The 14,703-nt window shown below is 45.5% G+C and overlaps 1 protein-coding gene across 1 annotated transcript; it reads left to right on the top strand.

The window, feature by feature from the left end:
* Positions 1-1,345: 1,345 nt before the first annotated feature.
* Positions 1,346-3,176, top strand: LOC310818450 (uncharacterized protein; the record flags this gene model as incomplete). Its single annotated transcript, XM_083689394.1, has 8 exons — positions 1,346-1,459; positions 1,581-1,630; positions 1,769-1,838; positions 1,902-1,988; positions 2,077-2,175; positions 2,284-2,361; positions 2,457-2,558; positions 3,111-3,176. 8 exons carry the CDS (start codon positions 1,346-1,348, stop codon positions 3,174-3,176), a joined length of 666 nt encoding a protein of 221 aa, XP_083545520.1.
* Positions 3,177-14,703: the final 11,527 nt, after the last annotated feature.

The following is a 14,703-nucleotide window of genomic DNA, read 5'->3' as shown; positions in this document are numbered from 1 at the left end:
GCATGTACATTTTGGCCTTGTGCTATGTTGTTTTGTATTCTACAACACATGTTGAGTGGTTCTATGTCATTATTGTCCTTATGTAGAGAGGACTGACCGGGTCCAGGTGGAGGCCTTGGCTGTGCTGTTGGTGGATGTTGAGCAGGGTGTGGTCGTGGAGGATGTGCCACTCATCCTTGAGGATGTCCACGATGTGCAGAGCATCCTTGATGAGGTCCACGATGTGCAGAGCATCCTTGACGTAGAACTTTGAAAAGAAAATAATTGAAATTCATTATGTTTCTGTGAGATTTTGAAATGTTGGTCTGTTTTATTTTTTAGGATTCCTTTCATATACAGCCCCCTGTACTGTGGGCCTGTCATGATTAGGGTAGGAAAGACACAAACACCCAGTTCTATTCATCACTGTTACAATGTTCACTGTCTGTTTCTTACATTACTGTGTATTTATGTATTTGTATTTCAATGTATTTCAATGAAAATTGCCTTTTGCAGAATTACACTGGTCCAGTGGTCGAAGCGTGGAGCACGTTCCACTTCACCTCTGACTCCTACCTGCATGGACCATCCCAGGTATGTCTGCCCTGGTTGCACATGTTTCCGAGGTTGTACTGTCTTCCTAATGAGTATTATTGATGGTATTCTATACTGTGGTGGCTGATGTTTTATAGTTTCTTTCCATAGCAGGTGGATGTGAAGATGCACCATGTTTGCATGGTCCGGGGCCCTGTGACTCAGCTGTTGTGGGCCATTTCTAGAGAGACAGCAAGGCTGGGTCCAGAGGTAGGGAAAGACGCTTTAAAAACCTACTATAGATACTCTACTGTCATACCTCCTGCCTTGGGACTGTTACCTTAACAAATGATCTTCGCTGCTTTCTGTTTTGAAGGGGATCCCCTACTGTGCAACAAAGGTGCAGTCTCTCACTGTGATCCAGGTACGATCAGAATACATTTCTCTTTTACTGAAACAGCATTGGATTATTATCATTTGTTTTTTTGACTTATTGATGGTTCAGATGTTGACATGTAGCTTGTAATAAGTAAATGGCACATTCCGTAGTTGTCTTTGTATGTGACAGTTGCTTTATTGAAGGGTTTTTCTTTTTGTCTCTCTCGTTCAGCGCGTGGCTGGCAAGGTGACCCAGATTGTGTCCCACCTTCGTCACGAGACGTCTGTGTCTGTGACATTCAACGCCTACCAGGTAGAAAAAGCGTTTCCTGATATTTGTTTTACAGACCATGTTGGTTGATAATGCTAATGACTTATGTGCTAAAGAGATGTGTGTATGTATGTGCGTTGTGAGTAACAGACAGACATCTCTGTGGTGAATACCGTCTTGCGTATGGGACCGGATGGGCAGCTGTCCTCCACTGCGTGGTCGGAGGCAGGCTCTTTCTCCACACCCGCTCAGCAGCAGTACACTGAGCCTGAGCCACAAGGCCAGAACTGCTATGAGGTCAAACTTAACATACACACAAACCTTTTCTTTTTTTAAACATTAGATGTCATATCACATGTCTTAGCACTGGTTACTGCTCCATATGCTTGACATTGGATGTTTGTTGTTGTTGTTGCAGGGCTGGGAGGAGGACCTGCTTCCTGAGGAAAGAGAGGTTCCTCTGCTACAGTGAGTTCCTCTATGAGTATCTATTTCCTGTTTACCCATTTCAGTGTGGGGTGTTTTCATACTCTGTCTGTTGGTAAGCCTTTACCATATTATCACTTAATAACTCCACTGGTTTACATGCGCCATTCTCTCCCACAGCCTCTACCTGACCACCAAGAGGACTGAGGACATTGCCCTGAGGGTCACCACCCTACGCCAGGCGTTCACAGTGAGTCAACCACCCTTTATCTTCTGTCAGATGGTGTCTCACCATTTTTTCCCCCTTTACCAGACCCTGCTCAGTTCCACCCAGAGCAAGAACCAGCTGTACGTGGCTGGGAAGGTCCTGCTGGGAGCACTGGTTCAGGCCAACCACAAGGTAAGACATTGGCTTCCTCCAACAAAGTGAATTATCAAGAGAAAATGTAACAACCGTTTACTGACATTGTCTCTCTTGTTCTGTATAGAACGAGGCACAGTTCATCCGTGCCTATGACGACCTTGTTGGGTACCTGAGTGATCCCTCCAAACAGGTTGACATTGAGATGGAGCTGGCAGAACATCAGGTTAGTTCATTCTCTTCAATAGTCTCACATTGATTGCCTGTGCCTGTATCGGGTCCTTCTTTTTAATATCATTGCTATTCTGTTGTAAATGTTTTTGTCTTTCGTTAGATTAGCCATGTCAACCTCATAGACATCCTCTATGAGCTGGTTCTGTTTGGGGTGATGGTGGGGAGGCCCCTGGTGGTGGTGAGTACAGTTCCTTATACTGAAGACTGTTACAGGGTGACTTTGTTGACAAGTCTATATGACTCTCTGCTCTCTCCTCCTATGTTTGCTGTTAGCAACCTGGTGGTTTTGTGGAGCGTCTGTACTCTCTCCTGCACTCCTGCCTGCCTGCCAGCAACATGGAACCAGAGGCTGAGAGATGCCTGCTGCACCTGAAGGTACAGACAAGTTCTGATGTTGTTACTGTTCCTTCTCTCTAGTATTTAGCATCCAATCTATTGTTCAGTTTAAATGAGTACTGTGAACTAGCAGTAACTCAGAGCCTTACCTCAGGGCGGGCTGATGATGCTTCTGGACGACATGTTTGGTCAGGAGGTTCCCTGGTACTTCAACACAGAGTCTCTGGTCGTTGGAGTCTCGAGCCTCCTGGAGCACCACCTCCAGCTCCTCATGGCGTCCTTCTGAGGGTCACACACACACCACACACACACACACTTGCTATTAAGTAATCGGAATAAGTCATTTTAAATGATTGGAAGTAATTTTATTCTTCCCACTAATGTTACACTTCCCCCTCCCCTCTCTCTCTATTTCTCTTTTTTCCTCCCTTTCTTTTTTAGTAATTCCACAGAGTCAGACTCCATCGGTAACTGCAAAGGATGGGAATCCAATAAGTATTCTCGTTTAAACAATAACCTCACATGCCTTCTTGTTATGTCCCCCCCCCTCTCTCCCTTTCCCCTCTCTCTCTCTCTCTCTCTGATATGCAGGGTCACAGGAGTCTCACTGTCTTTACTTTGATCCTACAGACACTTATTATATATATTTGCAAATAAATGAGTGATAGAGTAGCTCAAATTGATTTAATGTCTCTGTGTTTTCTTTTCTTTTGGTGACACTTAAAACCAAGGTTTCCTTTTATAATGGGTTTATAATTCAGTTTGCACATTATAAGCATGTGTTGCATTTATAGCATTAGTAACAGTGCAGCCACATATTTTCAAACTATTTGAATTGTCACTATCTACAAATGAATCATTAAAGAGAAGCTACGGGATATGGCAACAACTATTTCTATATTATTTAACCTCTTGTTTTGTGCCTGAATTATCAATGCATAGTTTGTACAAATATAATCAATTGAATCACTGTTTTATCTCATTCAGCCACAGACTCCCTAGTTTATCATCGCCAGCTTTGGAAGCAGCATTACTGTTAAGTGTCACTTTCATTTTGTTTTGTGTGTCCGTGGCATTGGTCTACGTGGAATCCACACACATACGCACCACAGAGGGCATGTAACAGGGACCCGTTTCCAGCTCATTAGCGCTACGTTGAGAACTGTAGGCTGAGATTATAGAAATGATCTTGTAGCATCACTTTAATAGTCAAGAAACTACTCAGAAATCCTTAAATATTTCATCATATTCACAATTAAACTTGAAAAACAAGTTCCAGAAGAAACATTCCTGTTTAACAGAGCAATATCCAAAACTGCATAAAGAGGGAGAAAAACATCTTTCTTTAAGATCAGATTTTAGTAAACAGAATCAAACGTTTCACTCTCTATAGTAGTGATTTTGGTGTCTAGTGTCAGAGGAACATATTTCATCCCCACATTAAGTAAACACAACTAAACTAATTCACATGTAATATCCTCCAACTTTACATCAATAATAAAGATACATTGTGTGCTGTGTATCCTATACTTGTGTAGTAATATTACTACTAGAATATATAGGCTTGCAATGGAATTTGGCCTTGGAGGGCTACAGGCCCTAGGCCCCCCTTTCCCTAGCATCTGATGTCATGTCTCTGCATTGTGTACTGGTTACGGCCTGGTACCACTAGGTGAAAGGTCGAGAGGCACATAGAATATTGTACAATTCCAACAGTCCCTTCTTTGTTTATTTTAAGCAAGGTATAATAGTCAAGAATTACCTAAATGAATAATAAAACATGAAAAAATATAAAAGTAACAACAGGAAATATAAAAACAGCAAGAATAACAAGTGATTACATTCTTTCATTTACTAGACACCCCCCTTTTGTCTCTAGGACAACATCCTCATACAGAATCGCCGTTATATTCTGGACTTAATACCATTAAGCCCAGGGAGGCGTAGAGGCTACTTCAGCTAGTTATGACAGTTGATTATTCTTCAGTGGGAAACAAGGTATAATAATAGAAAATAAGAAAATACAGAAATGAATAATAAAAAATACAAAAACAGCAAGCAATGTCATATCAAAATTAATCACTGATACCAAATACCAGGGTTCTGACTAACTGACTAACAAATACCAGGGTTCTCAAACTTAAGGTATACCAAGCTCTTACCAAACATGCGTCATGTCAGTTTTGATGACTCACAGTTTACTGTGCTGAATCATTGAGGCAAACATTTTGAGCACCACACATTTCAGGAACATGAATATGACAGATTACCAACAGACCAACCGAAATGAGTGTGAACAGTTTCAGTAGGCCCCGTAGCAAAGGAGAGACCCAAGAACAGGGGTCCCACTCAGAGGTCAGTGGAATATGCAGGGCAGACACAACATCTTTTATTTGTTCTATTTGCACTGCCAAGCCTTGAGAATAGTCGGCAATATAGAAAGAACAAGGAGAAGGGTTGCACACAATCCTCCTTGTTGAGCATAAAGCATATCTAGGCCCATTCAATTTTGAAGTACCACTTTCCTCATCTTACTAGTCTCGTTTCCCAACATTTCTAGTGATAACGCAGTACCATTAGTCAATTTATCCATCTCCTCTCCCAAAGTCCTGATATCAGTCAGGGCATAGTAAACACCTCCAGAAGCTACAACAGAGAGAAGAAAATGTTCAATACCTGTAGTGAGAGACAGTTTGGATATTACATCAGTCTTATGTAATTTAGACAGCCACAAACACAAAATAAATTAGACAGCCAAAAAAATAGACAGACACGCAAACACAAAATAAATATAACATTGGCCAGAGGAGCGCCAAAACAACGCATTAAACGCAGAGCAGAATAATTAGTGTTACTGACCATTGTCGTTACTAGGATTGCGTCTTTCTTGTGTCGTTTCCCTAGCAACGTGTGTGTAAGACTAGAGTGGTAGGTTACAGAGCCAAATAAGGTGTCTTTTTAAGCCATTACAACAACAATGATCAAATGACCACACAAACCTGATATCACTGTCCTGCCCTCCAATAGGGCAGAATATCTAGCGCGTGTGTGAGTGTTGCACATAGTCAGAAGGTAGTCCTAGATGATGTACGGCTATAACTGATTCTAGAGAGAAGTGGACCACAATCCCAGGAAGAACAAAACCCAGATAACAATTCCCAAACCAGTCACTAGGTAACAGAGTAGGCCATTAGACCACAAAACCAATAAGTGTTAATATCAATATGCTTAAGCTGGGTAGTTAAGACGTAGTTGTGACTGTGTGATTACACTCACTCTGACCAACGGACACACTACCATTTACAGATTTTAGACAGCAGCCTCCCTTGAGTCTGCATGCTCGAGTTATCGTATGGCTCTGACTAGGTGGAGTCCATTTCCATGAGAACACAGTGTGCAACTTTGTACATTCAGGTATCACAGGTCTATGTGGCCAGCACAAGTCCGCCACTCCGGCCCAATTCCTGGTCAAACAAACGGGGGACGACGACGTGGAGGCGTACCTCCAGATGTTCGAGAGGACAGCACAGAGGGAAGGCTGGGCCCCCGATCAATGGACAGGCCTGGTGGCGCCATTTCTGTCGGGCATGGCCCAAAGTTGCTATCAGGACCTCTGCGCGGACGGGCTTGTGCCATACCCAACCTTGAAGACGGAGATCGTCAAGCGGCTCGGGCACACCCTTTTGACCCGGGCCCAACAGCTCCACGAGTGGACCTTCGACCCGGCCGCTTTCCCCCGGGCCCAGATGCACGAACTGACTCGGGTGGCCAACAAGTGGTTGCCACCCCTCGCACCTGAGGCAAGAGAGAAAACGGCGTTCTCCACCCCGGACGGACTATTTCAGTTCGTGCAGCTACCGTTCGGGCTTCACGGGGCGCCGGCCACGTTCCAGAGGCTCATGGATCACGTGCTCCGTCCCCACCGCGAATATGCGGCCGCCTACATCGACGACATCATCATCCACGGAGAGGAGTGGGGGGCCCACCTGAAACAGATGGAGGCTGTGCTGCAAGCCCTACGAGAGGCGGGGCTCACCGCAAACCCAGCCAAGTGTCGGCTCGGCCTCCAAGAAGCAAACTACCTGGGGTTCACGATCGGGAGAGGGTGTGTCAAGCCCCAGGTAGGGAAAGTCGAGGCGATCCGCGGGTGGCCCCACCCCCAGACAAAGAAACAGGTACGGGTTTTCGTAGGGCTTGCCAGCTATTATCGGCGCTTTGTTCCCCACTTCTCTTCCCTGGCAGGACCCCTCACCGACCTCACCGGCGCGCGCATGCCGGATCGGGTCAAATGGACGCCGGAGGCGGAACAGGCGTTCGCAGGGCTGAAGGAGGCACTCTGCACGGACCCAGTGTTGGTGACCCCGGACTTCCAACAACCGCTAGTGGTACAGACGGACGCATCGGAGACCGGGGTGGGTGCCGTCCTTTCCCAGCTAAGAGAAGGCGAGGAACATCCCATCATGTATATCAGCCGTAAATTGTTCCCAAGAGAGAAAAATTACTCAACTATAGAGAAAGAATGCCTGGCCATTAAATGGGCACTGGAGTCCCTCCGGTATTACCTACTGGGGCGGCAGTTCACCCTGGTCACCGATCACGCACCACTGGTCTGGATGGCGAGGAACAAAGACAGCAACGCCCGGGTCACCCGCTGGTTCCTCTCCCTTCAGCCCTACTCCTTCGACGTGGTGCACCGAGCCGGGGCCGCGCATGGGAACGCCGACGCCCTCTCACGGCGGGACGCACTAGGAGGCTGGGCCGCCCCTCCCGCGAGGTCGGAGCTCAGGAGGGGGATATGTGGCGCCCGCCCCGTGCCTAAGCCCATGCGCGAGTGTGGGACGGTGGTAAATGGAGTGTATATCTCGCCTCGCTTTGTCTCTGCTGTTTCTGCTGTCCCTCTCTTGCCCCGTGTTGTCTTTGGCAGGACCATGTATGGAGTTCCTGCGGCCCAAGGGGCCACAGCTGCAACCCGTGGAGATAATCACCGTATGCCCATACATGGAGTTCCTGCTCATCAAGGCACAGCTGAAGGGCATCAGCAGGAGCAGCAGAGACCGGACAAAAGGAGCCAACGGAGCACCCAGTGGGGAGGAGTTGCTACGGCGAACCAAGGAGCAGTTGATGAGAGAGAGAGAGAGAGAGAGTAAGCCAAGTCACCGTTGTCCTGTGGATGATCCCTGACCATAGGAGAGCCCCCTTTGAAGCCCGACCCCGAGAACGTCCGAGAGCCCGCTACGTTGCCAACCTTCGCCTGTCTGACTACCCTGCTGCCGCCCCGACCTGGAACGTAAGAGGACCACCCACCGTGTACCGAACCCCCCTGCTATCTTCACGACACGACGCCTTCTCACCCCCACCCTCTCTCTATCATTTCCCTCTCCCCGCTAACCGAATAAATATCTTTGATTGTAATTCTGGTGTGGACCTCTCTGCTTACACTGTGTTTGGGTCCGTGACGCGCCCGCACACCCCGGCGGCCGTCACAGTGGTAAGGACAACATAGAATACACAGCTACAAATAAGGCTGTGTAGTAGTTGTCTTGTCGAGCAGTCATGTAGTAGTCTTTCTTTAGAGCAGCATTAAAGGGTACAGGCACTTGGGGTATTCCCAGTGCATGAGATGTGGCATGAACATACAAACATAACATTGAGATTGGTTCATCATTCCTGCTACCTTATGTGCATACTGTAAGGCTACGTTTTGTGGATCCGTCTGTACTTGTAACAATATCACACGAAGGAGCAAAATAGGTCGAAGCATGATGGGTAGATGAGAACACAAACTGTTGTTATGAAATTATACTGTGTAAGCGTAAATATGCCTCAACAGCTTCCCATAAAGTCTGTTTTTCAGTCCTCACACAAAATCCTGCTACCCAAATACAGTATACTCTGTATCGCCACTACATCTAATCTATGAGAAATGTCTGATGCACTTCAGTCGCATAGAGCATGGAGATCTTTTTCTCAAAGGGCGTCTGTCTGTAATACATCAGGGAAAGTAGTTTCAAAACTATCTCCAGCCGCTCCTTTGCTGACCATCAGTTAAACATCAGCACTCCATATACCAGCTCCCTTACCAATGTTATCGTTTTTTCTTCTACAGAGGCACTGTTTATCCTACCATGTGCCGATGTCAATTGCCACATATTTCCTGTTACCCTGATGTATGTCAATTGCCCACATATTCCCTGTTAACAATGCTCAGTTCCTACTAGTCTCGGAATACTAAACTGCTAAACTAACTTATTGATAACTTTTATTGCAAACCTACACAGGCTTTCAAGCCAAATGGCAACAGATACAAAATGAGAAATGTTACAACTGGTAACCCATATATTCCATGAAGACAGATGCAGGACACTCATGTCTTGCGCTTCAGTCAGTTTTCAACGAGACTGCAATCTGGCAGAGCATGTGTAACCAGCAGAACCGCTGCCATATGAGGTTTGTCCTCTTGTGGGTGCCGTAGCCCAAGTTCCCCCTGACACGCCCCTCAGCTAGCCGGTCAGTGGCTAATCATCTATTAGCGGCAAAGCCACTCTATAAAACAAGCTCCCCACCCAAAGGCTATTGGACATTCCTGGGTTCTGTATACTTTGCAGCTCTGATCTGTTTTCACAGCGCTCGTCAGTAAAAAGGTATGTGCCACTGCCTCCTCTGTTACGCTGTACCACTGTATATGTTTAATGTTCTGTCTAAATGCTAAATTGTGGGCTACAGGCGTTCTACTGTCACCAGACGCTTCCGAGTAGTCGGCTACGTTAGCACTACTGAAGGTATTTACAGCCCATTTGTATTACTGGTTGGTTAACATCAGGCTGCCTTGTTCAGAGGTTTCTGCGTACATTTAATAGCATGTCTTAACGTAGGTCTCTAGTGAAAAGACGCTCAGTGACCGTACTGCAGTGTTGCCTTGGAGACAGTCAACAAAGGTAAAATTATCCATACAAATGTTGTCTGTTAACTACGGAATTGGTATTCTGTCTTAAGCTGAAGCACGGCCTTTTGGTTATTGAACAGCTCTTGTGAGCTTACCATGTCATTAGTCTGTTATTTAAGTGTATAGTAGGATAATGCCTAGTGCACATTGTAATTAATATTGTTAATTATGTTCTTGCTGTGTATGTATGTATGGCTTACTCTGTCTGTTTGTGTCCTCAGGTAGCAGTTGCCACTGCTGTTTTGCCTACCATAAGTTCACGATGTAATAGTAGCTTTTGCCCCTTTTGGTTTTGTTTCTTTCTCTTTTTGTTTAGTTTTGTATTATCTGAATCGGCCTTCTACTTAGTTGCCTCTTTTTGGCTCCCTCCCCTATGGCATTGAGATACATGGGGTATTGGCTGTCCCGGTAGTCTGCTGCATTTAAGACACCATCTAATGTCCAGCGTTCCTTGTCCCTTGTCCCTTCCAGAGCTAGTGAAGCTGTTCATGGGACAGGTCGCCGGAGTCGAGTCTTCCCCCTGCACTGCGCACCGTGTTTTTGTAGTGGTAATCTGCACTTATTCACCATATCTGTGATCACCTACATTTTGCAGTGTCTTGTGCCTGTGTGTGTGTGTGTGTTTGTGTGGATAGGCACTGGAAACGAGAGCACGAGTGGTGTGTCGCCCACTTCTCATGGACAGGTAACCGCCCCTTCCCCAACAGCTCTACTATATCTTTGCTGTGTTGTAACAGTTACCTATCTGGTGGCAGCCATTACCCCCCTCTCTTTGCTAAGGCATAAGTAAACGAATGACAGAGTGGCCTTTTACTGTTATTTATAAATAAATCTTATTTTTATAATTGAGATCACGTCTCTGTCCTTACTTTGTTTCGTATCTGTGTGGGAACCCGCTTGTCTCAAGCAAGGTGTGTAACAGCTTACCTCTGTAATATCCTGGTGGGAAAGGCCCCAGGTGGCGTTGTCGTGCACTCTAGAGCCAAGACCTTATAAACTACCAGTTGGTCACACATGCATACCTGAAATACAATGCTAACAGAAAACCCAACATAAACGGTCTCTCCTCAACCACAGTAGGCACAATCAACACATCAAAGAGGCACCAATCGCAGCCAGCAACATTAACATTAAGTCTCCATGAGCCTACCTAGTTACCCAAAACAATTATAACAACAAGGTAACATTACAAAATGTACAGCCGCAAAGCATGATGGGCCATGACACTCAAAAACAACAGGAGCTGGCATATGTAGTGCCGATGTATAACCGCTGGTTGGCAAAGGAGCAGCTGGAGATAGTTACGAGACACACTTTTCATGATGTATTACCGATGGAGGCCCTCTGGGGAAAAAGATTCCCATGCTACAGCATGTTTTCTTCTTTTGGCTCTATACTCCAAATGTTTGGATTTGAAATCAAACTATTACTGTAAGGTTAAAGTAGAGATTCTCAGCTTTAATGTGTCCATAATGGTTCCATCATTTAGAAATGCCAACACTTTGTATATGTAGTCCCTCTATTTCAGGGCACCAAAAGTAATGTGACAATTGGCTTGCCAGTGGTTTCTGGTTAGTCAGGTGTGTTCTGTCACATGAAGTGTGCAGGCATAGGAGACCTGCGATGTCTATTATTGATTCTAGGCTTTGCATTAGCCTTTTGGAGTCTGCTATTGATGTGTCAACATGAGGACCAAAGAGGTGTCAATGAAAGTCAAGGAAGCCATGATTGAAAAATCTGAAAACCTAGCCAATACCTTAGGCTTCCCAAAATCAACAGTTAAGAATAAAAAATAAAAAAGTATCTCTTTAGCAATCACAAACAGTCTGGTATGGCAAGGAAGACGACAGTGGATGACCGAAGAATGCTCACCATAATTAAGAATGTTCGATTCTCAGCCTGCATAGTGCCAAACATAGACATGCTTTCTTGGTAGTTTCGATATGTTACATGTAAGCAAGAAGAAAATTATACATTATTATTCTCAAGTATCGATACTGTATATCAGTACTCTAGTATCTACTAAATAAATTATATGCACGACTCCTCAGATGATGTTAGCGTCAAGAAATATGACAAGAAATCTGCCCTGTACATTTCACTCTGTGGGAAATCCCATAGGAATGATTTTTGTCCAGTGGAGAGATATAAATGGAAATTTAGTAAAGTGTCTTAAAGACGAGAGTATAAAACCTATTCTGATAGAGAGGGACTTCAAAACTATAATTGGAGAACTGGAATCATATACCAGCTATATACTAACTATGTATAACTTTCGTTTGTGGTCTCACTGAGGGACACAGCATGCCTCACCCCCCCCCCTCTCACCTCCCACAGGGACCAGGTACAGGAGCTGCAGGAGGAGGGCTTTGCTGGAGCTGAGGGGAGACAGAGGAGGGAGCATACATTGTACAATGAGAAATCCTCCTCCCTCCTCCTCAGAAATCAGTGTGTCTGTCCTCACCCCAGACGGACAGTGTCTAAGTGGAATAGCTGGTCTAGTCCGTCCTCCTCCACCTCACAGTCTCGTAGGATGAGCTCCGTGCTGTGTTCCTCTGCTCCTGTGCTGACAGGTCCACAGAGGAGAAATCCAGCCTGTGCTGCAGAGCCCTGAATTGCTCTGCTGCTACCTACTGCTGGATGTGTGAGGCAGTGCAGCAGTGGAGGAACCTCAGCAGCAGCCTCCTGTCAACACTGCAGCAGGGGATACAGGGTCAGCTGTACCTGGTGGAAGACCTCGTTGACGAAGATGATGTTGTCCCGCCAGTCGGACAACGTGCTGCTGTTGGAGTGGCTCTTCTCTGGCTCGGCGGGCCTGTTGGGCTCCCCCTCCTTCCCCTGGAGAATTGCACTTTTTTTTATAGATTGAAGTGTTACAATTTCTTTAGCTGAGTAGTTTTACTGAGTTAATACCTATGTCTGATCTAAATTTCATGTGAATGGCTGCAATGGAAATGGAAGCCTAGCACGTTATTAGGAAGACTATCCTTACACTGGGTAGGGCCTCCCTTTGCTCTGAAAACAGCCTCAATTCTTTGTGGCATTGATTCCACAAGATATTTATAACATTTCTTTGCCATTCTGGTCCATGATGACATGATTGCATCACGCAATTGCTGTAGATTTTTCAGGTGCACTTTCAAGCTGTGAATCTCCCTTTCTACCACATCCCAAAGGTGTTCTATTGGATTCAGATCCGGTGGCTGGGAAGGCCACTGAAGAACACTGAACTCATTGTCATGTTTCTGAAACCAGTTTGAGACGACTTTTGCTTTGCAACATGGTGCATTATCATGCTGGAAGTAACCATTAGAAGATGGGTAAATTGTGGCCATGAAGTACACATGGTCAGCAACAATACTCAAATAGGCTGTGGCATTCAAGCAATGATTGATTGGTATTAACGGGCCCAAAGTGTGCCAAGAAAACATTTCCCACATCATTACACCACCTCCACCATGAGAATGTGTACAGGTGTTCCTAATAAAGTGTTTAGTGAGTGAACACACACACATATATATATATTTTTTTAAATATATTTATATATATTTGTAATTATTATACTACAGCATTTATTATACTCTAGCACTTTCATATTTATATGTCTTTGTGTGTGGTTTACATATACAGCTCTGGAAAAAATTAAGAGACCACTGCAAAATGAACATTTTTGTTTTATTCTATAAACTACTGACAGCATTTCTCCCAAATTCCAAATAAAAATATTGTCATTTAAGAGCATTTATTTGCAGAAAATGACAACTGGTCAAAATAACAAAAAAGATGCAGTGTTTTCAGATCTCGAATAATGCAAAGAAAACAAGTTCATATTATTTTTAAACAACACAATATTAATGTTTTAACTCAGGAAGAGTTCAGAAATCAATATTTGGTGGAATAACCCTGATTTACAATCACAGCTTTTATGCGTCTTGGCATGCTCTCCACCAGTCTTTCACATTGCTGTTGGGTGACTTTATGCCACTCCTGGCACAAAAATTCGAGCAGCTCGGCATTGTTTGATGGCTTGTGACCATCCATCTTCCTCTTGATCACATTCCAGAGGTTTTCTGTTACGGTCCCTCTCCCTGACCAGCCCTCTGGCACCACCTTGAGGCCCCGGCGATCATCGCTGGAGCGTCAACCTCCCAGTCGACAGCACACCTGTTCCCTGTCTCCACTCAGCACACCTGCGATCCATTCACAATCACCCACCTATAAGAATCCTGCTTAGTCTTCAATCCGGTGCCAGAACGTACTGTGTCCCACGGTAACTTTTTCGAGTATCCACATATATTTCCAGCCAGTTTTGCTATCCTCCCGTGTCCCTTGTGTCTGTGTGTATCTCACCATGTTCTCCTGTGCCCCATCCAGAACCCTCGTCTTCCTCAGATTCCCCTTCTCTACCCATCCACGGACCTAGCCCCTACCCCCTGTTCGCTACTGGACCTCCCTGCTACCGACTCCTGGACCGAACCCCGACTACTCCCCACGGATTACCCCATGGCGCCTTTCCCCTCTCCCGAACACTGGACCTCCCGTTATCGATCCCGGACCGGACCCCGACGACCCACTTGGATTATCCTTCTCTCCCCTACCCTTTTCCCTTTTATTATTATTAAATATGCCTTCGGGCTAAACCCCACCACCTTCTCTGTGTGCCGTCATTTGGTTCCTCAGACGTTCCCGTGTATAATTTTCAATGAGGTTCAGGTCTGGAGATTGGGCTGGCCATGACAGGGTCTTGATCTGGTGGTCCTCCATCCACACCTTCATTGACCTGGTTCTGTGGCATGGAGCATTGTCCTACTGGAAAAAACAATCCTCAGATTTGGGGAACATTCTCAGAGCAGAAGGAAGCAAGTTTTCTTCCAGGACAACTTTGTACGTGGCTTGATTCATGCGTCCTTCACAAAGATAATTCTGGCCGATTCCAGCCTTGCTGAAGCACCCCCAAATCATCACCGATCCTCCACCAAATTTCACAGTAAGTGCGAGACACTGTGGCTTGTAGGCCTCTCCAGGTGTCCGTCAAACCATTAGATGACCAGGTGTTGGGCAAAGCTGAAAATTTGACTCATCAGAGAAGATGACCTTACTCCAGTCCTCTACGGTCCAATCCTTATGGTCTTTTGCAAACCTCAGCCTGTCTCTTCTTTGCTTTTCGTTGATGAAGGGCTTTTTTCTAGCTTTGCACGACTTCAGCCCTGCCCCTAGGAGCCTGTTTCGAACCATCCTCGC

This window comes from Argentina silus (assembly GCF_951799395.1).
Source record: "Argentina silus genome assembly, chromosome: 17".
Classification (NCBI taxonomy): Eukaryota; Metazoa; Chordata; class Actinopteri; order Argentiniformes; family Argentinidae; genus Argentina; species Argentina silus.
The sequence above is the reverse complement of the archived record's forward strand: the minus strand, read 5'-3'. Positions and strand labels throughout refer to the sequence as shown.